The sequence below is a fragment of the Mesocricetus auratus genome, unplaced genomic scaffold, assembly GCF_017639785.1.
Source record: "Mesocricetus auratus isolate SY011 unplaced genomic scaffold, BCM_Maur_2.0 Super-Scaffold_100691, whole genome shotgun sequence".
NCBI lineage: Eukaryota > Metazoa > Chordata > Mammalia > Rodentia > Cricetidae > Mesocricetus > Mesocricetus auratus.
Window position 1 is genome coordinate 40,718,198 of NW_024429267.1, and position 26,247 is coordinate 40,744,444.

The 26,247-nt window shown below is 46.1% G+C and overlaps 1 protein-coding gene and 1 long non-coding RNA gene across 2 annotated transcripts in view; both read left to right on the top strand.

Annotated features, from left to right (window-relative positions):
* Positions 1-727: 727 nt before the first annotated feature.
* On the top strand, positions 728-17,391 carry LOC121137599. Its single transcript, XR_005874898.1, has 6 exons — positions 728-857; positions 8,631-8,757; positions 10,728-11,013; positions 13,881-13,919; positions 14,275-15,739; positions 15,969-17,391. It is a non-coding gene; the product is annotated as an uncharacterized LOC121137599 (long non-coding RNA).
* Positions 17,392-25,072: 7,681 nt separating this feature from the next.
* Positions 25,073-26,247, top strand: part of Ky (kyphoscoliosis peptidase) — a 38,420-nt gene continuing 37,245 nt past the window's right edge. Inside the window, exon 1 of the mRNA XM_005072024.4 lies at positions 25,073-25,541. Coding sequence (XP_005072081.3) covers positions 25,247-25,541 — 295 coding nt within the window. The 5' untranslated portion in view covers positions 25,073-25,246. The remainder of the gene's footprint in view (positions 25,542-26,247) is intronic.

Below are 26,247 nucleotides of genomic sequence, written 5' to 3' on the forward strand. Positions count from 1 at the left end.
CTTGTTTCCCCAGAAGTACACAGCAGAGGTACAAAGCCCAGCTTACATAATACTTTATGGAAAGTTACAAAGACCAGCCCAGAAAGTCATGAAAAGCAGATGACTACCTCATGACCTGACCTAGAAGAGACTGTAGACATGGAGTCGGGTAACCAGAAAAGCACACCACCAGTTGGTACAGTCTTAAAGTAAGAGTAGTCATGTTTAGGGACAAGGCAGAAGAGATGTACATTTAGAGGCTCCATGGCAACCAACAAGCCACACTGGCTTGGAGGAACACAGCATGAGTAGTGGGCGTAGGAAGCGCATCTGAGAAGCGGGTGGGAGGGAATCTCCTGGTGGCCCAGTGGTTTCTGTTAAGGACTTCAGCTGAGTGCTTCTAAAAGAAAAGGAGGCAGAGGAAACACCCTAAAGTCCCAGCCATAGGAATCAGGCCACAAGTCCTGAGCAGCCCACGGTGAGGGAAGAGCAGGGCAGCACCTGGGGACAGAGGGCAAGTGCCCAGGAGTGACTAGAGAAAACAAGGCCCACTGGGAAAGCCAAGGGAAACCCAAAGAACTCAGCCTCATGGAGATAGGAATTCATCCTGTCTCCTACCTCAGAGGATCAGGAACATGGAGCCCATGAATGCCATCTGGATTTAGCCACCAGGGGGCAATAAAGAGCCCGGGGAGTATGGGGCAAGAACAGTAAGGGAGGGTTAAGAGGGAGGGGGACACCATGGAAACAGAAACAGTGGGCAAGGGCAGTGTCCTTGGCCACTCTTTGGGAAACTAGTATCAGAGGGAATGGAAGAAGCAGGAGGGAGGAGCCAAAGATAGTGATGGAAATGCGAAAGGAACAGCACCGACCCAGGGGTAAGTAACAGAATGTCTGCTCCTCTTCTCCCCATCTGAGAAGCTAAGGTGTCAGGCTGCTCAACTTAAACGTTTTACGTAGCCTGACTTTCAGGAGAACCTGATATAGAGGCTTAGGAAGTAACGTAAGAGCCTCCACCTCATTCCACAAATCCTGTCCCGAAGCCTTGCTGTGGACCTTGTTCTCAGACTCAGCAGTGTTCAGTGTGCTTTTAGATTATGATGTGTTTATCATGTTAATGGGTGACTTTTCCCCACAGTTTTTTAAAAAACTATGTTTTCAAAGGCCGTGCATCTACTACAACTAATTCAAAATATTTTCAGCATCTCTCCAAAAAGTTGTGTATATTAGCAGTCATGCCCTCATTTCTCTAGCCCCAACCACTAATCTAACATTGCCTCTTTGATTTTGCATATTTGAGTGTTTTATAAGACTCCTGCCATGTGTTTTGACACTGGATTCTTTCCATTCAGGATAGAGCCTTCAATGTCCATGCATGTTGTGGCACCAGGGCTCGGCTCCATTTCCCACTGGCATATTAACCCATTGTATGGACATGCTGAGTTCTGCTTACTTCCCAAATTAATGGACATTTGGGATCATTCTTAATCAAGACAACTATGAATAATGCTGCTTCTCACACGTACCTTTTTGTGAAAAGATATATTTTCAATTCATTTGGAGTTGGAAGGTCACATGATAGGTATATGTTTAACTTTTTAAAGAAAAAATTTTGAAGAAATTATTTTCCCAAGTAGCTCTGGCCTTTTCCAGTCCCACCTCCCATGAGTAGGGTTATAATGTCCTTACATCCTTGGAAGAACTTGTTTTGTGCGTCTTTAATTAGAGCCAATTACTATGATTTGGGTTCCCTTTTCTCTAATGATGAATGCTGCTGGGTGACTTTTAATGTGTCTACTGCTCACTGACGCAGCTTTTGAAGATGTATGTATTCAAATCCTTTGCCTATTGTTCAATTGAGCTGTTCTTTCATTCTTGAGTTGTGTGAGTTCTTTACATAGTCTACCCAGACATTCCTTATGAAACAGATGATTTGAAATATTTTATTCCATTCTGTGAGTTGTATTTTCACTTTCTTGATTGTGTCTTCAGTCTCATAGACATTTTTATGCTGAAAAAGTCCAGCTTACACATTTTTATTGGTTGTCCGGGAAATAATAGGGAACCCCTGCATCCTGGAGATTTGCACCTATGTTTTTTTCTTCTAGAGATTTTGTAGTTTGGTTTCTCACATTGGCTTCTATCATCCATTTTAAGTTAACTTTTTGTTTACAGTGTGATACAGGAATCCAAATTTATTTTTCTATGTGGTTATCCAATGAGCCCAGAACCATTTTTAGAAAATAATCTTATTTCTGACCTTGGTGCCTTGATGCTTGTCAAGTACCAAGTGACCACAGATGCATGAGATTATTTCTAGATACTTGGTTCTACTTCTTTGAAATCTGTGTTTATCTTTATCCCAGACCACAAAATATTGATAACTACAGAAATACAGCAAATTTTTAATTTGGAAAGTATGAGTTCTCCAACCTGATTGTTTTTTCAAGAGCACTTGGGCTTCCTAGAATTTTATATTACCATGTTAATTTTAGACTTATGTTGTCAATTTCTATCCAAAAAGGCAATTGGAACTTTGACATAGATTGTATTAAGTATGTAAAACAATTTGAGGAACTTAATATCAAGTCTTCCATCCCATGGATGCAAGATATGTTTCAGTTTTAAGGCCTTTGATTTCTACAATGTTTATGGTTTCCATTGTCAAACCTGTTCTTAAGCATTTTATTCATTTTGATGCTGTCATGAATAGGATCATTTTCTTGATTTCATTCTTGGAACATTTGCTGCAGGCCTATAGAAATACAATTGACATTTATGTTTTGATCATTATCTTGTTAGCTTGCCAACTCATCTTTCAGATTAAATAGTTTTCTCAGAGATTCCTTGGGATTTTACATCCCTAAGGTCCTGTCACCTTCCAATAGTTGTTTTCTTCTCTAGATGCCTTTTTTCTCCTAGGTCAATTTCCTGAAGACAACTTTCCAGTGCAGTGCTGATAAGTGAGGAAGAGTAGATATTCTTTTCTTGTTAGAGACCAACAACCTGTGGGTCACAACCCCTTGGGATTAAATGACATCTTCACAGGTGTCACACATCAGATATCCTGTATATCATATATTTACATTAAAATTCATAAAAGTAGCAATATGGTTGGTGTCAGCATTGAGAAGTTTAAGAAGCACTGGTCTAGACCATAGGGTTAACTTTCTGTCTTTAAGTTTATGTTAACTGTCATGTTTTCATGGATGTGTTTCATCAGGCCAGAAAAGCTTCCTTGTGTTTCTCATCTGTTGCATATTTGCTGTTATTTAGTGTTGGATTTTTACTAATTTTTCTTAATATATCAAGACCAACTGGGGTTTTTGTCCTTTCTCAGTAGGTCTTTGTCCTACTGATATAATATACAATACTGTTTGCTTTCCTTGTATTGAACTAAACCTGCATTCCTAGAATAAAACCCTCTTGATCATAATGCTTCATCCTTTCTCTATATGGCTGGATTTGACTTGTCTGGTTTTGTTGTTATTTGCTAGTACAAACTATGTACAGCAAACAAGACTTTTTCCAGTGAGAATGAGGGAACATTTCACCCTAACATTATAGCAAAAGTCAGAACCTGACTCATATCGACCCTAAATAATGTATGTCTCTCACCATAAACCAATTACTATGGTCAATGGAATGACTAGTTTAGACCTGGACATAAGATCAGTCCCCATAAGCCGGGCGGTGGTGGCGCACGTCTTTAATCCCAGCACTCGGGAGGCAGAGGCAGGCGGGTCTCTGTGAGTTCGAGGCCAGGCTGGACCGACAGCCTCCAAAACAATACAGAGAAACCCTGTCTCATAAAAACCAAAAAAAAAAAAAAGATCAATCCCCATAAAGGCTTGATCAGAGTGAGAGGTGGAATACCACCACCACCACCACCACCACCCCGCCCTGAAAAAAATGGTAGGGCTTTAGTTTACCAAAATGATGATTGATAGATGGTGGTGGCAGAAAGTGATCAGTGTCCACCACAGAATGAAACTAACCAGTGGAGGGGGCATCTTACAGGAGAAACAGAGTGCTGGGTCTGTGCAAAAGTCTATGAGTGGCAGACAGAAGAAAATGGGAGATGAGGTCACCTTCTGGAGGCCGATGGGGGGAAAGTTAAATGGAAAACATAAACGGGAAGAAAGGATGTCTCTAGAAGGACACAGAAGGTAGCAAGGTGATCTCAAAAGGTCCTGGACCCAGAGGTAGGTACTGTGCCCTGCTGTATCCCCCAGGCTGGCTGCAGCACTGGGTCTTCTAGGGATGGTGAAGGGGAGTTTTTGTTTTGGGTTTTTTTTTTTTTTTGGTTTTTACGAGACAGGGTTTCTCTGTATTGTTTTCGGTGAAGGGGAGTTTTAATGGGTCCTGTGAGCTAGTAAATCAGCCAATCAAACAGGCCAGGAGACACTTAGCCACCAGAAGGAAGCAGAAGCCACACAGTGCTGATTGACAGACAGAGGGTGGGATGTTGGGAGTATTCTATGAGGTCAGGAGACAAATGCAGATGTAGAATTGTTTTGGAGACCTCGAAGAGAGGCTGTTCTGAGGAAGAATAAATGGACACTGCTACAGCTAACAGGGGCCAAGAATAATATAGTACATAATAAATTAATAACAATTACTTAATGTTACAGTCTTCAGGTATGGACAAAGGCAGTGATCTTACTCCCAAAGATCTCTTGAAGAGTTAGGGAAGGACATGGTCAGCCTCACTGAGTGGAGTTTAGTCCAAGCACTGGGACAGGGCCTGGAAGGTCTTGCCAAGGATTACAGCATCATCTTATTAAGAGTAGAGGGAAACTATTAGACCTGTTTAAGCCAGGACATGGCAGATTAGAGCTGCATTGCTAAAACATCACTCCCTCCCAGGAGAATACATTGGGAAAGAAGCTGCTACATTGTCCTGGCAATGGCCAGTTGGAGACTTGAGCCAAAAAAAGTATGAACTGCAGCTACAGAGACCTTGAGCAGGTAGGGAGCTAACACGGGAAAGAATACAGGAGAGGAAGACTGAGAGCCAGTGCAGGACAGCAAGTAAAGGGTGATGCAATTGCTAACATTGACTGTTGATAGGATGAGATTTAGAATCATCCAGAAAACAAACCTCTAGGCATGTCTGTGAAGGCATTTACAGAAGGCTTTTGATGATCTATCCTGAATATTGGCAGCACCATCCCACAGGCTGGGATCTCTGACTGAACTAAAAGGATAAAGCAAGTTGAGTACCAGTATTCATCTCTGGTACTGTGGATGGAATATAACCAGCTGCCTCATATCCCTACTGCCATGCCTCCCCACTACAATGGACAATACCCCTCCACCATGACGGACTACATCCTCCAATCACCACGATGGACTATACACCCCACCTCGATGGACTACACACCCCAACCACCACAATGTACTACACACCCCAACCACCACGATGGACTACACCCCCCAACCACTACGATGGACTACATACACCCACAACCATGGACTACACACTCCCACCACAATGGCCCACACACTACCACCTCGATGGACTACACGCCCCCTACACAACATGATGCACTACACCCACACACACCATGATGGACTGCACTCTTGAACCGTGAGCCACAGTCAACCCTTCCTTCCTTGTGTTACTTTCATCAGGTGTTTGGTCATAGTAATGTAGAAAATAACTAATCCAAGAAGGAAGAAAAGTATCTTAGGCAGTGATTAGGAGCTCCCAAAAAAAGAGTGATTCAAAGAAGAGAGGTCTAGTGATGTGGACAGCCATATTTTACCAGATTTCTTGTGGTCTGCTTTACCATCTTCTTCAAAGGCATAATTCAAAGAGTTGGTACATATCTAACTATGAAGAAGTTGACATAATCTCAATTTAGCAGCCACATCCTCCTTGACCTTAATTTCAAGTCATACCTGTCAGAGGATCTGAGCAACCAAAGGTTCCCTGTCACTCAGGGGGAACAGTGTTCACAGTCACAGTCAGTCAACCAGCAAAGGCTTGCCCGGCACCAGAGCTGTGCTAAGCATTCCCCGTGTAAAATCTCAGGTGTCCCTCAGAAGAGGGGGAAAAAGAATGTCACTCTTATCATTACTTGATTTTAGAGACAGGAAGAACTCAGAGATGACACAGTAGACAGACGGTAGCGAGTGAGTGACAGTATAGACTGAACTTGACTCTAGTACGCCACCATTTAATCCCTTGTGTATACAGTAGGCTTAGGGCTTAAGGAGGGAGGGTAATTATTTTCAAAAGAGTCTTCTCTATTTCCGCCAAACTGCAACGAACGCAGAACCTCACAGCTGCACAAGCTTCTGAGCAGTGACAGTTGCATGCTCAGGAACTGTTGCAGAAGTCAAGAGCTGGGGGCATTGTTTGAACTAGAAGGTACGGGAAAGGCCTGCAAGACGCCTCCTTCTGCACAGTCCACAGCCTTTGTGATGAACTCTCAGCATCTGCAGGTGCCAGCACTGGACTGCACAAGAATGGTTCATTAGCAGCCAGGCAAAGGTGGTGAAGAGGCTCTGGGGCCATATCCCTTATTGCTGAGTTGTTTCCTAAGGATAAAGTCACAGAAAGAGGGCGCTTTTGCCTTCAGCTGTGTGCCCACTGGTGACCCCACCAGGCTCCAACAGATAATCCCAACCTAACTGTCTCACAGAAGGCCTTGGTTAAACTAAATGGATGGCACAACAAAACTAAAAGTTAAGAACCTGGGGAAAGACAGGAAGGAGGAAGGGGAGGTTGACAGAGTTGGAAAAAGGGAGATGGAAGAGTGGGGAGAGAAACTAACAAGAATGCAGTGTGTGTGTGTGTGTGTGTGTGTGTGTGTGTGTGTGTGTGTGTGTGTGAGCGTGCGCACACGTGCGCGCACGTGTGCATGCATGCACACAAACTTGTGAAATTGTCAAGGAACTTAATATAAACCAAAAATCACGTCAAGTCAATGGTCTGCCCACAGTTTTATTCATTTGACAAGCTGTCTGTCGTTGGAAGTATCTAGTGACATGTCTGACCAGCCCGGTCATCCCTCACCTGGACATATCTGCATTCACACGCAACTTTCCTCAGAGAACAACACTCCATTCCACAGATTGCCACAGATGGTAAACAAAGGCATAGGGGAACAGGAACCCCCATATCCACAAGAACCAAGGTGAAGGTTCTCAGCTCCATTCTGAAAGCATCTGCAGGTTTGCTCAGCTTCTGCCTGAACACTCCCATGAAGCCAGGAGTCTAGATTTTCTTTTTCCTTGGCACACTTACTATTTTCATTACAAAATATTTCAAACACACCAAAAAGCACAGTTGATAATATAGCAAATACCCATGTGCCTACTGCTGGAATTGAACAAAGGTCAACTTTTTTTCAATATTTGCTTCAGATCTTTTTGGAAGAAAGTAAAATATTACAGATGTATCGATGATCTCTATGAATCTTTCTAATTCCTCCCCCTCTGAATTTCCCTTCTGAAGTTGTTATGGGAGATTTGTTTGTGTTGTTGCTCCAAGACCACCAATGGAATGGACCACAGAGTTTTCTGGAGGACTCAGAGGAAGATAGAGGGACACAAAGATAATAAAGAGGGGCTTAAAGGATGTGAGGTCTTTTTTGATCAAAATAGGGGAGAAGAGGGTCATTTGATTGTTTCTCCTTTGCTCCATGGATAAAACAGGTTTATTCTCCAATATTTGACTCCTGGTCTTTATTTAGTAACAAAACAATAAAGGAAGCCACAATATGAAGTAGCAGCATATTCTACTTATTTGTTTAAACTAGTCTACAGATATACATAGTTTTACATGTTTTGAGGTGTTTTCTAAGTAATTGAACACTCCAACATCCTTCTAACCCTAATTTATTCATTCAGTTTTGTATGTTTATGAATACGGGTTCTGTAGATCTAATCCCACCTGGAAGGACACCATGACTTATATAGTCATATGCTGTAATAGCTGCTATACTGTTTGGCTTTTTAATAACTTGTCACAAGTAGAGTTGTCTGGGGAAAGGAACCTCAACTGAAAAAAAATGTCTCCATCAGATTGCCCATGGAGGTCATTTTCTTTACTAAATTGATATGGCAGGGCCAGCCAACTGGAGGTGGTGTCACCGCTGGGCAGTGAATAAGAAAGCAGCCGGAGCAAGCCAATGTGCGACACTGCTCCATGCCTTTGCTTCAGTTCCTGAATCCATGTCCCTACTTTGAGTCTCGGCTTCCTTCCACCACGAACTGTAAACTGTAAGCCAAGCAAGCACTTGCTTCCCAATTGGATTTGCTCAGTGCTTTATCACAGCAGTGGAAGCAAACTAGGACAGCTGTTTTCTAGCTTGTAATCTCCTCAGTTCCAACTTGGTACACGATCTGAGCTGGTCATGGCGTATGAGTATTCAAGTTTATTAAATATTACCAAATTGCTTTCCAAACTGTTGGTGATGTTCCTGTGCTAGTTACTTTTCTAGTTGTTTTGACATATACCTGACAAAAGCAGCTTCAGGAAGGAAGGGTTCGTGTTGGCCTGTAGTCTGAGAGTATGGTCCAGGACAGCCAGGGTCTGACGGCAGGAACAGGAAGTGACTGTTTGCTTTGCATCTACAGTCCAAAAGCAGATAGAGAGGAGTGCTGGTTCTCCATCCACCTTCTCCTTTTTTATCCAGCCCAGGGCCAAAGCTATGAGATGTGGATAGTGCCACCTACATTCATGGGTTTTCCTCCTCCACTGAACCTATCTGGACTTGCCCTCACAGGAACAGGATGGAGCTGTCTATAGCAATCATGTTGTTGGTAAGCAGTGAAAACCTTTTCTTGTGATCAGAAATAATTCTCCAGATCCCAAAGATCATCCTTTTTCACAAACACTGGTTCTATTTTTAGCTTAGATTTTTATTCATCCAACTCTCCAGGCAATTTGACACCATTTCCCCCAACCAGAAGCCACAGAACAATGACTAAGGAACCTTTACTGAAATCATCAGCCTCATGAATAACTAACACAAACCTAGTCACAGTTCACCTGGCATAGCTTTGGTGTTATGAGAAACATTTAATAACCCACATTACATAGAAGCTGATCAGTCAGAACAGCGCCTGTCAACAGCCTAGGGCAGCTAAACCATGACAATCTGATGCAATGCTACCTGCCCCAAGGGCCTGCTGGTTATTGCCACGCTGTCATACATTGGGAATGTGTGGCCTCAAAGTGTTTGGGTTAGAGTAAGTAGAAAGTTAAGTTAGGATGTCACCCCAATATGATATTTGATCAGAACCCAAAAACCAGACTGACAAATAAGAGAGAAGGGTACTTTACCAAATCTATGGCCTACACCACTCTGCATCACTTTGGTTTCTTACTGTTTTGGGATGTAGAACAAATTGTTTTGTTGTGTAGGTAGTATGGGTAAGTGAGGATGATTTAAATAGTACAGATGAAGGTGACAAAAGTGGCGCTGGTAGTGGAGATGATTGTCCCGGATAGTTTTACGTCAATTTGACCCAAGCTAGAGTCAATGAGGAAAACTCAATTGAGAAAACGCTTCCATAAGATTGGGCTGTAGGCAAGCCTGTTGGGCATTTTCTTAATTAGTGATTGATGGGGGAGGGCTCAGCCCATTGTGGGTGGGGCCATTCTGGACTAGTGGTCCTGGGTCCTCTGTGCAAGCTATGAGGAACAAGAAAGTAATATGCACACCTACATGACCTCTGCAACAGCTCCTCCCTCCGGGTCCCTGCCCCGCTTGAGTTCCTGTCCTGACTTCCTTTGATGATGAACAATGATATGGAAGAGTAAGTCGATTAAACCCTCTCCTCCCCGAGTTGCGTTGGTCATGGGATTTCATCACAGCAATAGAAACCCTAACTAAGAAGTGCAGGCGTAAGTGATGCTGATTATGGAAATGGGGATGTTGAAGGTGGGAGTAATGGAGACGAAGGTGGTGGAGATGTTGGAGGTCATGGAAACTGTGGGAGTAACGGGAGGGCTACGGGTGACAGGGAGGTTATGGAGATGGAAACTGTCAGGATGGTAGAGCTGGTAGAGCTGATCGGTGGAATGGTCCATGTAACAGTAGAGATAAAGGTGGAGAAATGAAGATGGAGATTGTGAAAAAGGAGATGGTGGAGTTTGGAGGTAGCAGAGACAATGGTTGTCAGGGAGTGGCATCTACATGGCAATAATGTATTTTATCAAGACAAGCCAACTTTAGGAGAAATAGAGACTATCACTGTGTCCTCTGGCTACAAAGAGGAACCAGGTAACAACATGGAGCTACAGGGTCCCTAATATCTCATGGGTAGACATCCATCACTGTTTCAAGGGTAGATGCTTGTACTGGCTAGTTTTATGTCAACTTGACACAAGCTAGAATCATCAGAGAGGAGAGAGCCTCAATTAAGAATGAGAAAATGTCTCTGTAAGATCCAGCTATAGCCAAGTCTATATAACATTTTCTTAATTAGTGATTGATGAGTGATGCCATCCCTGGACAGGTGGTCCTGGGTACTATAAGAAAGCAGACTGAACAAGTCATGAGTAAGCCAGTAAGCAGCACTTCTCCATGGCCTCTGCAACAGCTCCTGCCTCCAGGTTCCTGCCCTGCTTGAGTTCCTGTCCTGGCTTCTCCTGATGAACTGTGATGTAGACACCTAAGTTAAATACACCCTTTCCTTCTCAAGTTGCTCTGCTCATGGTGTTTTGTCACAGTAATAGAAAACCAAGCTAAGACAATGCTTCATAAGCTTGTTTTTTTTTTTTTCAGGAAACCACCACACGTAGAAGAAACAGCCTTCACCCTTGAAGCTGTGGTGCACTTGACCTTGGTGTTGTTTCCCCTGCTATCTCTACTCAGTGCTCATACCCACTGAAAGGCAGCCCCCCTCCTCCCTCCCCCTCTCCTCTCTGTCACTCTATCTCTCTCTCTTTCAGATCCTCCATTTCTCTCAGAAAGCTAAGCATAGGAATCTGCCCAGGCCCTAATAAGGATGCTTACAATGTCTAACTTCTAACAGCTCACAGAAAAACTTCAGCTGGGCATTCACTAGAAGGTGACTACCTGGGCAAGCTAGCTGGGTTTTGATTCTCAGCCTGGGATGCCACGGAGCCATTTACAGAGACTGAGAGAAGAGGGAGGGAGCACAGGGCTTAGGGTCAGACAGAACTGACTTCTGCTATTCACCTTCTGTGCAATCTTGAGCATGCCACTGGTGATCTCTGGCCCTCATTGCCTCACCTCTAAGGGTGGATCAATAACGATCCTCCATCTGCTTAAGAGACTGAAGCAAAACAATGTTCAGCAGAGCCCAGCAAACATGCTGTCACTGACCTGCTCTGTTTATTGAGGCCCCTCAACTGTGTATAGCACTGGAATGGGTCAAGACCTCTGAAGTCCTACCCCACCTGCCTGTCAAAGGGCAGAGAAAGCACCCCAACCCATTCTGGTGGTTTCAGACTAATGAAACAAATGATGTAGGAAGCTTCCCCGTGCACAGAGGAAGTGTGTTCAGAGCTATCTCTGCCTCAGCTCCAGCCTGACACCTCACCTACCCAGGGGCCTCACAGAATGGATGAGAAGGCTAGAGAAAGGAAGAGCCAATCCTGGTAGGCCCGTGAAGTGCTCCTGTGAGTGGTGCTACCCTGCTGTAGAACCTTCTAGAAGTGAGTCAGGAGTGCAGGTTCCTGAACTCTGCTTGACTAGAGAATCAGAGCTAGAACACTCCTGGACATGAGAACTTCCCCATGGTTACCCTGCTGTCCACTAACAAGCCATGGGCAGAGGAGCCCATATGACATCTTCCCCTCTGAGTCAGGCAGAAGGGATTAGGTTCAGGAACATCCTTTCCACCAGAGGGCATACTCAGAGTGGGGCTTTCAATCAGCCCACCCCAGAAGGCAGCCAACTGTCTGGCTACCTCTCTCAGACTATTCTTGGCTTTTCTGTCCTCACTGCCTCTGCCTCTCATCTTAAGACTCTCTCTTATCTCCATCTCTCTCTCAATGTCCAGTGCTCTGATTCTATCTGTCTGTCTCTCTCCTTACTCCTGTTTCGGGGGCACTGTCTTTTCTTCTCCTCCTGAGTGCTCTCTCTCTCTCTCTCTCTCTCTCTCTCTCTCTCTCTCTCTCTCTCTCTCTCTCTCTCTCTCTCTCTCTCTCTCTCTCCTGACCCTATCCATGGATCTGTCTCTCTGCTCTGTGTGTCTGTCTTTCTCACTGTGCCTCTGAGTCTTGCTGTCCCTGTATCTGCCTTTCTGTCCCTTCCCATCTCCTTCCCAGGAGGTTTCCAGGCTGGTAGCTGGGAACAGATGGCTATTAAGCTTTGGCCAGTGGCCCATGTCATCACTGAGGCTCCTCCCTCGGTGGCAGCTTGTCAGAGACCACCTGGGGAGTGCAAACTGTCCTGCCACAAACAAGTCACTGTCACCAGTGATTCAGGGCCTGGCCCTGTCCAATCTCCGCCTGCCTCTGGTAACCCTGTGAGAGGCCAGCTCCATGCCTTGCTTGCGCAATGGCTGCTTCTGGGGCCAGAAGCCAGGAGTGGGCTAAAGAAGGGCAGTGGGGAGACTTCACCCAATAGGCCTTGCCAGGCCCAGAGGAAGCACCTGGAGGCATTGATCATCTGTGACCCATTGTCACAGTGGTTGAGATTTCCTGGGCCTGTGTCCTGTGGCCACCCTCCCATATCAGAAGATGGAAGCTGAAACCAGGATACTCAATGTAGCCTGAGCCCCTGCCTAATTTGCCCTGGACCTGCATGGTGGAGCCAGAATGACCTTATTTAGGTGTTCCAAGGGCAAGCCTAAAGAGCACACTAGTGTCCAATGAAAAGTCAATATTCCCAATCCCATGGCCCTAGCTGTGCTGACCATTCATTCTCCCTCCCTCCTTTTTAGGGTCAGACACCAAGCAACCTAAGGGCATCTCTGCAGTGAGCAAGGGAAATGATTAGGTAGCCTGGCACCCTTCATTTACCATGTGAACCATAATCCGCATTAGGCCAGAAGGAAAACATCTACTTTTCCATAAGAAAGTGTGGGCCCAGAGAAGTAAATGACTCTTCCAACATCAAGTGTCCAATGGGCCCTGAAGTTCAGATAGCCTAACTACACCCATGTAGGCACATGCACGCACGCACGCACGCACACTCACACACACGCACGCATGCATGAGCATATACATGCACGTACATACTCCACAGATGAATGAACATAAAGCAACACCTAATATATACCATAAAGTAGTTCCCTGAATCACCTCTAGAAAACTCTCTGCACAAATACCTGGCACACACTCCTGCACCCTAGTACACCTGAGATACCAAAGTGAGATGCTTGTGTGTGGCCTGCTTTCATCCCTGCTCTTCCTATATGGACATAATAGAGGCACTGAGGGTGCATTGAGCAGCTGTGACTACATACCTGCAGGTTCAGGGGCGATCTGATGATGCCTTGCCTATGCAATACAGAACAGATGCCCATTGCTTCATTCACCAGATGCTCCTGGGATACCTAGGGAGGCTGAGGCTACAACTAGCCTGGAAGTGCAGGCACTGAAACCTTGTCATTCCTAGATAGTCTTTTAGGATACAAAACAAAAACTCCTACCAGGAGCCCACCTGATACAGAGGAGCAAACGGGTTAATCAGGAGAACTGGGCTGACCCAGCCTAGCAAGTATGAGTTGCAAGAGGCCAAGCAGGCCAGCATGCAGGTTCCAGAGGGAAGGCTTGAGTCCTGCAGTTGCCATGCACCCGCACCCTCCAGACTGCCTGCTCTACAGCAGCCAGAGGCAGCTCTTCCCCAGCCTGTCCTCCCCTGTCCCCACCCCAGCCACCCCACCTCCTGCTTGGAGGGAGGACAGGATGGCAGCATGCAGTGGGTGCAAACCCGGCTCATGTTTCCCTCTTCTCTTCCTGGCAGGGATTACATGGTGAGCGAGGAGGACAGCTGAGCTGGCAGGTGGGTGGCCAGCCATGCCCAGGGTTAAGCTGGGGAGGAAGGACGGGACGGTTGAGGTAACTCTGGCCAGAGGCAACTTCTCTCCCCATTCCCACATCTCCCTTCCTGGCTACCCAGAGGGGATGGACACCAGGGATGAGTCCAAAGACGAAGCGCCTGCTTGTGCACAGGCACCTCTCTCGGACCTTGAATTCTGCTCCCTGAATGGGGAAACACAAACTACACTGGACAGAAAGTCTGGCCTCAGAGAATTGAAGATCCATGAGTTGGGTATGGTGAATAGCAGGCCTGGAGTGGGTGAGAAGTATACAATTCTAGAACCTCTAGTTAGCACTGACCCTCCTACCTCTCCTAGCCTCTACCACTGCTCTGGAAGAACCATCTGCACAGATGTCAAGAGGCATCTGTCTACACAAGTGCAGCTGTGCCTCACCCCAGCATGGTCTTCACCCTGCTATGGTCCCAACCTGCCTGACCCATTTGGAAATACTCAGCTTTAGGACAGAGGTTGTCAATCAATGACTCTTAGATAGTTATTATGATGACTGGGGACAATTTGGTGGGATCCTGCAATGAAACATAGGCATGGACCTAAAAAATACAGGACTAGTGTGCCAGAAGAAAACAATGGCCTGGGTTCGGGTCTGGATGGAGTCCTGGGGGAAGCCTTAGTGGGTGGGAGGTAGGAGGGGAAGCCATCCTTCTCATTCTCACCTCATCCACTGGAGGACATCCGAGAAAAGCTGCATATCAAAGCTGTTGTGTGGAGGCCCCCAGATCTGGCCCAACATCAGCTGGTAAATTCCAGCCAGAAAGAGTCTAGCTGATCTCTGGAGCTGATGCAAGTTGCTCCAATTCCCTGGTGAACAGGTACAATCCGGCACCAGTCTCCAACTGCTGCACCTACTCTCTAGCCTCCTTCTCACATGGTGGTTTGAGGCTACTTTCTACATCTACTCCTGGGCAGCACAGTCCAGATGTTCCTACGAGGTAGAATGCTTTCCATCTCCACTAGATCAGTTTGTTTCAAACCCTTATTCTGGTACCCTCTACTAGCAAGCCTGATCAACCCAGTGCTGTTCTCCATACCCATGTATATATTCTACAGGTGACAACTCTGAGCTCTGGTTCCATGAAGGCAATAACACAGCTACATGGAAAGTTTGTTGACATGATCAAGACCAATAAAAGCACCAAGCGCAGAGCCCAGCATAAAGTGAGCCCTGGGCATGTGTCTTGTCTTCTATGTTAGTTCATTCTGGCCACTATAACAAAATACCATCAACTGAGTCACCTATGCATCAGGAGAAAAATCTCATAGTTTTAGAAACTGAGAAGTCAAAGATCAAGATCCCAGAAAATTTAGCATCTGGAAGGCCTACTTCCTGGTTTGGAGATGGCACTTTCTTCCTATGTCCTTACACGGCTGTCTGGGGTAGTTTTATAAGGATGCTAATTAATATCATCCATAACCTAATTACCTTCCAAAGACCCACATGCTATTACTATCACAATGAAGATTTTAGGATTTCAATACATGATTGGGGTGGGAGGAACACAAATGATCAGGCTATAACTGACACTCTTCCCAAGCCTGCCTGCCTGCCTTCCTCGCCCCTCCAACTCAATCCTTCCAGCGAGTCCCAAGCATCCTAAATGATCCTCACTCATCTGCCTCTGTTTCACTCCATTCAGATTCTCAGTGAGCCTCTGGAGTTCCTCTAAACTGTTGCCTTCCTAAGTGGATCTACACGCTATTTTCTGGGTCAACTACAGAGAAGGACCCATTCATCCCTGTGCTCCCACAGCATCCAACAAAGGTCTAGAACATGGTGTCTGGTTCCAAATGGAATAGAGGGGTTATGATTGGATAGGGATGGAGGACAGATGGATGGATGATGAATAAGTGGGTATAAGGACCATGTTCAGTAGAATGGATGGAAGGGTGGGACTGGCAGATGGGTCGAGGATCAATGTCTATGTAGAGATGTAGGGAGGGGTGAATAAACAGCGAGGTGAAATGGATTGATGTGAATATGTGGTACTCAGGTATTGAAGAGGATGGATTGGCGGATGTACAGATGGCTGCAGTCACGTGCCAAGTTGACTTGGGGCCAAGGCAAGAAGGCTGCAAGGAACTCTCTTCAATGCTTTCACCCCGATTATTGTTCACGTTCTGTCTGCCATCGCTGTCAAACCACAAACATGGGTGGTGCTGACTGATGGTAGCGGGTGTTGGATGCTGCCTCCATTTGCAGTTTTGCCCAAGCCCTCACGTATTGAGCCTGCCCCAGGCTCCATGCACCGCAGAGCTCAGAGCAAAGGCCTGGGTGGAGAGCACACTTGCCCTCCCCTGTCCACCTGCCCAGCCTCGCCCTCAGAAATTGCCACAGAGAAAGAGAACTGACCGTACCAGCAGAGATTTTGCTGTCCTCACGCTCGACACCAAAGTCTGGATGCCAGCCAACCACTCTCTTCCCAGGGCAAGCTTGTATTCCAATCACATGGAAGTTCAGCTGGGCTGACACTTCTATGCAGCCCTCAGTAAATCCAGAGCTCCTTGACAGCAGGAATGGTATCATCCTCACTGCCCAGTCCAGTCATACAGTCCTTGACACAGAGTTGGCAGAGGAAATGTTTGTAGGCTAAAGAAAATGAACAGGCATCCTAGATACAGCCGGCTGTTGCTACGAGAAAGCAGTGGTGGGCGCTCATCCCCGCTAAGAAGGTGCATGCCAACTCTGCCTCTGCCCGGATGGGTGGATGACCTTAGCTAGTCCCTGGACCTCTTCAATGTGAACTCATAGTAATGGATGGTAGCACTCAGCTATTGCCTGTGCTTGTTTGAATCACACAGGGAACTTCTGATGTTGGTCTTTGGAAGGACCCTAGCCAGAACCAGTGACCCCCTCCCGTAATAGTTCCTGCCCCAGCTTTGCCCTGCCAGGGCCTGTATGCATGAGCTGGTGGGTTGCAGACAGTGAGCATCCCCCGTTTCCGGGTTTCTGCAGCCTGGGCTATCTGTAATCACCCTGACCCCAATCTTTCCATGTGAATTATGTAAAGAGAGTTCTCTAAAACACGAGGCCTATGAAAAGTTCCAGTGTTCCCTCTCTACCACTCATGTCATCTTTCCCAACTTAATAAGGACCATGGCTTATTAGCTGTTCCCATCCAGTCCATCCTGTCCTGCGCCTGCACACGTGAGACTAAAAATACCCATGGCTCCTATTAGACACTCTGCCCTAGGGACAGGCCAAGCCTGAGTCGGCACTGACACTGAAAGTTGGCTCTTGCAGCCCTGGGATCCAGGCCACTAGGCTGTTTTCCCCAGAAGCACCCTCCTGACTGGGCCCTGGGGGTCCACAGAATTGATCAAAAGGCTGCTGCCTGGGTTTGTTTGGAGCTCTGTGAACTCTCCAAAGCCTTTGCCTCTGCCTGACTCATCTGCCTGTTAAACAACTTCACCCTGCCCAGAGAGTGGTTATTTCTCAAGGAACTGTTGTCACTCTCAGCATTCCCCCAGGCCCTACAGATGTCAGTCCAAACTTCAGCCTTCCCCTGGAAAACACACTGGGATCTCTTTTCACTAAAAACATGCAATAGCAAGTGGGTTTGGCTTAATGGGAAAACCAGGCTTCTCCAGAAGCTGTGTTTGAAGAGTCCCAAGCTTACCTCTGTGTGTGTGTGTGTTTGTGTGTTTGTGTGTGTGTGTTGGTGAATGTGTTTATGTGTGCATGCCAGTGCACGTGCATGTTATGTTTGCATGACTGTGGAGGTCAGAGGTCAACTCCAGTTGTCTTAGTCACGCTTGTACAGCAAAAACTCTACTGACTTAACCATCTCCCTAGTCTCCCAAACCAATCTCTTCATTCTTTATTTTCCTGTCAGTAAAATGGACACAAATCCATCAGTCCAAGTGCTAGCTATTGTGAGACAGACAGGATGAATATATCCACAGAAATAAGAGCACAAAATTTGAGCACTAACACAGACCTGATGCTGAAACAGGAACAAAGGGTGAATGAGGTCTCTTATCCACAAGGAACATGCAAGGGACATGTCAATAACTTGGTGATGCATGCTTGGCAAAGCTGAACAGGCGATCTCTCCTCCTATAAGCTTTCATGAGCTACTGGATCTCTCTCTTGGCATTGGCCGAGATATTTTGGAAAGGGTGGTGAGAGACAAATTGATTTTCATCATCTCTATCCCAGGGAAATTGCCAAGACTGTCACAGAGCTGGACTCCAACAGTCAAAGTACTTGAAGTTTGGACCAGAGTGCTTCCCACATTTGCCCATGAATGTGTACGGCAAGATGGAGCTTTAAAAGCTATGGACAGAAAAAAAACACAGAGAGCCAATTTAGGGGGTCACAGAAAGTTAGGCTGACATGAGAAGTGGCTAAGGACGTGCTGGGGAAGCAGACACCAGAAAGGGCAGGACTGGGAATTGTTAAAAAATATATATAATATATATGTATATATATATATAATATATATATATGCTTTGACTCTTAGCCGCAGTGAGGGTGGGAGTGTCTGAACAGGACTAAGCAGTTCTCTGAATGAAGCTCTCCCCAATCTGTGCTCCAGAAGGTTCTGCCAGCTGCTAAGAAAGGCACCTTTAGAGACACCTGTCCTCATTTAACCTCACTCTCTGGCCCTGAAGGTCCGTGAGAACGATAGAGGAGCAACTGCTCTGGGAGGCTCAGTGATACCTCCAAGCTAAAGAGAGATGGGTCATCTTGCTGGAAGGCTTCATTCTGTCCAATTTGACTCAAACATTCCTTGAGCACCTCCAGTGTGCAGCACGCAGAGGCACAGTGTGTGGGGCTAGCAAGAGGCTGAGGAGGGAGTAACACAATGACCTGGTCCTCAGAAAGTTTAAAGAGGTCAGAGGTTTGGCAAGGACTTCGCAGAGAGTTTACTGTGAAAGAAGAAAGACCTTATGTGGAAGGAAGAGTGTTCTTCTTCCAACTAATGTTTTAATGTCTGTGCCATTACAGAAGGAAACATGTGAGCCTTGAAGTCAGTCACACACACACACACACACACACACACACACACACACACACACACACACACACACGCACGCACGCACGCACGCGCGCACACACACACAAGGTTGGGTTGGGAAGATGACTCAGCTGGTTAACCTTTATGTAGGTTCAATCCTTGGAACCTACATAAAAAAACTAAGCAAGGTGGCTCATGATTGTAATCCCTGCACTGAAAAGGGAGAAGTGGGCTTGCTGGCTAGACAGCTTGACTACGTGGTGAGTTTCAGGCCAGTGGGGGACTCTATCTCAAAAAAAAAAAAAAGAAAAAGCTGTCATCCTCTGACCTCCACATGCATGCCTCTGGGTAAGAGTCCACACACATGTACCTGCACATAAATACACACATATATGCACATACACCAAGTTTATTCTCAGGGGTCATAAACATTCAATTAAAATCTGTAACATGCATTAACCATTCCAATGACAGCATTCAATGCATGTGACAGGTGGCAGGAGATTGACATACACAGCTAGTGAGTTTGTAAGTAGACATAATCTTTTTGGAAAGTCATTTGACATTGTATGTATCTCAAGCCTTAAAATAGTCATAACCTTTTGAGTCAGTGATCCCACTTCCAGGGCTCTATTCTAAGGAAGTAGCCAGCTATGTGGCCAAAGGTGTAGGCACACAGACATTTACCATGGCATCCCTTGGGGGAGAGGATAATATGAAACAAACCTAACTCCTAATGCTGGGCAAAGAGGAACCAGCTGTAATCACTGATTAGCAGCTAAAGTAGATTTTGAGGAGGTTCATTGTGTGTACTGAAAGAGGAAAAATCATGACACCAAACTACACGATACCAGCCTGCTGCTATCTTTAAGGGCTTTACACTCAATTTACTGTATGTTGCAGAGAAAATGCTAAACTACAGAACACAGAAGAGTGATGGTGCCTAAATGACAGGATTTAGGTGATGCTTCTCTCTTGCCTGGTCTTCTGAATTTTCCAACCTGGTCATGAGTTTGGAAGAACTCGGTGTTCTGTTGCTGGAAGACCACCATCACCCATCCAGAGGGGTCACCTTGCTCTAAGGACTTGGTCCTGGTCACCTTCCCTGTGTCCTCTCACTTCTCGTTGCTCCTCCCTGATACATGCATGGAGAAAAGGTTCCTGCTAAAATCCTATGTCATACCGACTCACCCCTGACATCTCTGGGGAAGAGACAAGTTTTCTTCTGGGAAACCCAAGGGAAAAGGGTTCAAATTGCAAGTCCCAGAGAGCTCCTCTTTCTAAGGACAAACAGCAGCCTCGGGATACCAGGAAACACTCCTCTCAGGTGAGAAAGGATGAGCCAGGAGTAAGCTCCCTGCCCCCACTCTATCTCCAAGGCAGCAGCCCCAGCTCAGAACCTGGAACTCAGCGGGACAACTGACAAATCCGCCTTCAAGCAGATGGGTAGGAGCAGTGTGGGTGACAGCTGGACGTGCCTGCAAGCCAAACTGAGAAGATAAAGTTGACAACCAGGCAACAGCCGTGCATTATTTGTCAAGAGCGCTGTGGTCTGGGAAATATATTAAGTGATTTCATCCTTGTATGGGCATCATGCAGAATATTTAACAAACATAGCGGGGAAAAGGCATAACAGAGCTTCTAAACACTTCCTCTTGTGATCCAAAAAAGTTTTATGCAATCGCAGGTATGTAAGTATATAAAATAATACAAATCAAGCATTTACTGATAATAAACCATAAAGAAATTTACTTTAAAAATAATTCATTGTTATATGTATAATTTTGCCATTTATTGAAGATTAAGGCAAATTTGCATACTAATAACACGACTGTTATTTATTTTACATAAAAATTAAACTGTGTCTGAGTATTTGATACTGCAGAACATATGCTATTTTCAGTGTTCCTTCAGAGTTGAGCACTGGATTTCATAGTCATCAATGCTGAGATCACAGTTTTATTTAAGCATGAAGGACCAAACAGCAGAAAAACATTTAGGGTTAGTTCAGAAATTGGTGGAAATTTTATCCTAATCCCAAACTGAAATTCACTGAATCATTTTTTAAATGAAATTCATGTCAGCAACTCAAGCAGCCATTTTTAAAATCAAATATTCTGACACACACAATACAGTAGGAAGGTAAACTAAGTTGATGATTGTATCCTGGGAGATAGTAGTAGGAAGATATTTTAAAGTTTTTACTTTCTATAAATAAGCTGTTTTGTTTATGTGCTGGAATTTTTGTACGTACAGTGAAACACCATAATTTATAGCATACAATATAGTCTTGGGTCTGAGCCAAGGTTTCTAGGTTGGTGTCTCCTGGCGTGATGGCATTCACAGTGCTAAGTGTACATGTTGTATGTTCAGAACCAAGGCTTCAGTGGAGTCCCACAATGCATTAAGGGTGAGCACAGCCAGATATACCTCAGACTAATTACACACTTGATTTTGAGTTAATTTTGGGTACTGTACATTTAGAAATGTTTTATTGTTGCCAATTTTCTTACAACTCACACATTTGTGGGCTCGCTGCCCACTTAAGAAGCTTTGGTGTAGCTACTACCTATTTCAACTAGATGATATCAATAAATAGATATGTAAATACATGATATATACTTAGAGAGATAGAGATATGGGTACATATTGGTACTAAACACAAGATTGAATCAAACACAAGAAAAAACACAGTAATGGAGCAAGCATTTTTTGCTTTTTAAAAAAGTATTTACGTTAGCATATATATGATAGCCTTATGGCATTTTCAAACAAAGTCAAATTTCTTTTATAGAAAACTTATTTTATAAATAAGAGTATACCCTAACAAGAAAAGTATAGTGTAGGGAAGAAAGAGGGTAAGTATAGTGTAAATACATGAATGAGTAAAATAATCACTTACTATCATCAAGTATATACTTTGCATAAATATATTGCTATGGTTACCGGCAAATAATAGGTTTGCCTGTAGCAGCATCAATAGAAACACGTGTTTGCTGTGTTGTGTCACAACTGTTATAATAGTGATCATGTTCCTAGGGCAGTTGGAGTTTTTCAGCTCCATCACAATCTCATGAAACCTCCCTCATGCATGTGGTCCATCATTCTGTTGAAACATTGCTTGTTCAATGCACACTGAATTCTGAGTGCTCAGTGTCATTTGAATTCTGAAATTTCCAATTCACTGTAATTTAAATAATTAAGGATTTACCCTATAGTGGAAGTAGCCTCTATCTTGCCAAACCTAAGACAAGAGTACGGGTTGGAATAAAAATCTTGGGAGCCCATTATTCAATATGGTATCAGGATGGAGGGGTGGCTTATGGAGGAAAACCTAAAAGCAGAAAGGCTATGGGTGTTTTAAACATGTCAGTGATGGTCTGGGCTGCAGCATAGGTGTATATGGCATGAGGCTGGTCCAGGGTATGAATTGCAGACTGTATCAGTAGCTTCAGTCTTTCTATTCTGCTGTGCTCACACACACACACACACACACACACACACACACACACACACACACACACACACACACGTACCCCTTCCCTGATTGATACATTCTAATGTTTCCATCACCTCAACTTCTCTGTGAGTCCTCCCTCTCTGTCCCAGAACAGCTCATCAGAAAAGAGAGCACAAGTGACTCAACCCAGGCCAAGGGATGGGATTCAAGCAGGGAAAGAGAGAAAAGAACACTTCAGTCCTTTCTCCAAGCTCCAGGCAGGGAGCAGCTTTGCAGGTCACAGGAGTTGGGTCTTGGCACTAAGAACCATGAAGACAGGTCCAAGCGCCTGGCAGCATCAGGACCTGAAGTCAAGGTGACCCTATTTCAGGAGTTTGCTCTAAGGCAAGACTCTCACTGCAGTTCTGGCAACATGTATTGACATCTAGATGCATTCTAGGCCATCAAGATCAGGAAGAAAGTGCTAGTGGCATCTAGTAGGATGATGTGAAGCTTAGGATAGCTTCCTACAGCAAGGAAGATTCTGGTCCAAATCTCCAGTCATTAGGGTGAAAGGCAAGTCCTGATCCAAAGACTTGGGTTTCACACAGAGATAGCAGAAACACACACACATACACACACACACAATCTGCCTGTACCTCTGGCTGGTATATTTCAGCTAACCATTCTCCCCATAAATGGCTCTGGAAAGGGGCATTGAACTATGTCCTTAAGAGAAACATTTTGCAGCTTGACAGTGAGGGTGTGGTGTGAGACTGTAACCCTAAGCAAAGGGTTACACCACTGTGTGTCACACCACTGACACCCTTCTGTCAACAAGGGGAGCTGTTCAGAGGGTCTGGTCTCAGACAGCATGCCTGCATTCATTAATTTTATTTTCTTTGGAACAAAATACCTGACAAAGGCAGTCTAGATGAAAAGGGATTCATTTTCACTCAGTTTCATGGTGGGGAAACCATAGCAAAGTTCCCAGTGGTAGGAGAGGTTTCTGCCCCTGGTGTTGAGAGAGTGGCAGCTTGCTCTTGTCTCACTGGCCAACAGGACACAGAGAACTCAGACTGGGAGCAGAGCTAAGTCCAACCAGTGACCTACTTCCTTCAACTAGGCCTGCCTCTGCCTCCTGAAGGTTCCACAGTCTCCTCAAGCAACAGCAGCTGAGGGCCAAATTTCTCAAGGATGAGTAGACGGAGAACATTTCACATCCAGACCACAACGCTGTCTCTCAAAGGACTTGGGCCATGCTGGGAGAAGAGGGTTAGTACAGACCTTCAGGGTCTCACATCTGCCTGAACAACTTCCAAGACCCAAAAGATTTGCATAAACCAGTCCTTTTTTCCCCAGCAGTGTGTGTGTGTGTGTGTGTGTGTGTGTTGGCACACATATAACTACGAAACAGGACTCACTTTAGCAGAACCAAACCTGCCGTGGGCATCATCTATATCACCTGTCCATCGAGAGACTCAGCTGCCTAGCAACACTGCCTCAAAATTGTGGGAAGCTAATGACAGACACCCAGTTGGAAAGGACACAGTGGTGACCCAGTGGGGCATCAGCCTTCACACACACCAAACTATGAGCCACAGGCATTGGGGAAAGAGCTTCAGAGTCCAAGGGTGTGGCTATGTCCCGCCGAGGTTCCGTATGGCACTCCACCTGTATTTTTCCTCCCTTTAAAATGAGGTAAAAATAACAGCTCGTATGTTTACAGCCCACTCACTGTGTGCCAGGAACCTTACAGGATATCATTCTCGCAGAAGCCCCGGGAGGCTTTCGGTTGCCCCAGTGGTACCTGATGGTGAGAAAAGGAAGGGAAACGGCTGGTCCGAGGTCACACCGGCAGCAAGTGGTGGCCCTAGAGCCGGAACACAGCTTGTATGATAGTGGCTGTTGCAAGGGCGAGGGGAAGAGCTCTCAGGAGCTGTGTCCCAAGGCGGGGTTACAGAGCAAGGCCTCCATGCACAGGTGGCAGCTATCACCTGTATAAACACAAATTAGGGAATTGTCTCCCACCTGGTTGAAGCCCGGTGCCAAAGGTTCCCAGGAAGAAGCCCATGTAAACACTCTTTAGACCTCCGCCAAACGCCCCGTCACTGTTGGCTGGATAGGCCAGGCCTGGCTAAAAATAGAAGGATTCTCAGGTCCAGTTCCCTAACAGCCACAGGCAGCTACCAGTTCCCTGGCCTCCTCTCTCTCTCAATCTCTCTCTCTCTCTCTCTCTCTCTCTCTCTCTCTCTCTCTCTCTCTCTCTCTCTCTCTCTCTCTCTCTCTCTCTCTCTCTCTCTCTCTCTCTCTCTCTCTCTCTCTCTCTCTCTCTCTCTCTCTCTCTCTCTCAAGAGCTAGTCTTCCCGTAGGAATGGAGATTTTTAAAATCTCCATCTCAGGCCAAATATGATTATTAGTTTGATGCCCAGTGGGTATGACCCATGAAACAGACATCAGTGGGAGATGGGGCCTCAGCATAATATTTCAACCTATGAAAAAAACTATCAACATCCACAACCCACCAAAGGGAACAAAGGGATCCAAGCTAAAAGTGTGGCCAACGTCTGCACACCCTGCAATTCAATCTTTAGCTCCGTGTCTTTCTTTTCCAAAACTATGCCAGCTCTGATCTGAAGTTTCAGGTTTGGCCAGTGGCTTCTTAGATGGTGGAGATGAGGCAGCACCCAGGCCAGCATAAGGGAGAGCTTTCCTGGAGCCGAGGACCGCGCTTATTTGCACGGGCAGGGAGGTTCAGAAAGCCTGCAAAGAGTGGCCCGGGTGCAGCTAAGGGCCCAGTCCGGGGATTTCCTTTCAAAGGTGACTTAGAGGCACTTCAAGAGGGTAGCGCCCTCCCAGGCGGGTCCTAATGGTAAATTTGGCAGAGTCAGCGAAACACGGCGCCGGGCAGCGCCCTCTCCCGCGCCCTCGCCTTCTCCCGCGCCAGGCAGCGGCGAGCACGGGGCCATTTGCAGCACAGGCAACCTCGCGAACAGCCGCGGCGCCGAGCCGGGAGGGAGGTGGCACCATGGAGCTGAAGAAGGACAGCAACGCTGTGGCCATCGACATGCTGCTCATCGTGCACTCCGAGAAGCGGCGCGCGGCCCAAGCCACGCACTTGGACTCTCAGCCGGACCCGGGCGCGCTGCTGCAAAACCGAGGAGGTAACGCACGCCTGGCCCAGGTCCTCAGAATCCCCGGGCACCTCAGTCACCAAACCCCGGGGTCTGCCCGCCGGGGGGCGCCCCGAACGAGGCCAGCCCAATCCTCTCCCCCACCGCTGCTTGTGCCTGAGCGGCACAGCACCGGTGTCCCTTGGCAACGCGCAGCGCAGTGGTTGTCCCAGGTTGACTCCCCATGCAGGCCTATGGGTGTTCTGTCATATCGAAAGTCCTTTCCTCCCGTTATTCCCTGAAGGATGCAAAACACGTTGGAAAACGCTCTGTGGGAAGAAACCAGGGCCTTAGGCTGATCACATATAGCAGAGGCCTAGTAATCACGCAGCACGCTCCATAGAGCACCAGGGACACCAGAGAATCTTTGTATTGAGTCAGACTTTGAGATAACTCAGAGCCTCTGTTTCCTCTTTCTTGAGCCACTCTTCCAGCCTCCAACAAATATAAGGCATGAATGTATAAAGGGAATATGGGTGATGGAGTGGGGTTTGAAGTCTCCTGACCGCACTTGAATTAAGCTTCAATTCGACTTGTTCTGCGGACTTGATGGGGAAATGAAAACTGACAAGTGAATGCTTCTAGGGTGAATGCAGAAGGCAGGACCCGCCCCTATTCACCATCTACACAGCTTGAATAGAGTATACATGGTGACAAATGGAGATTCAGGGAAGTCCCGGGAAGTGTGGGGGCCTCA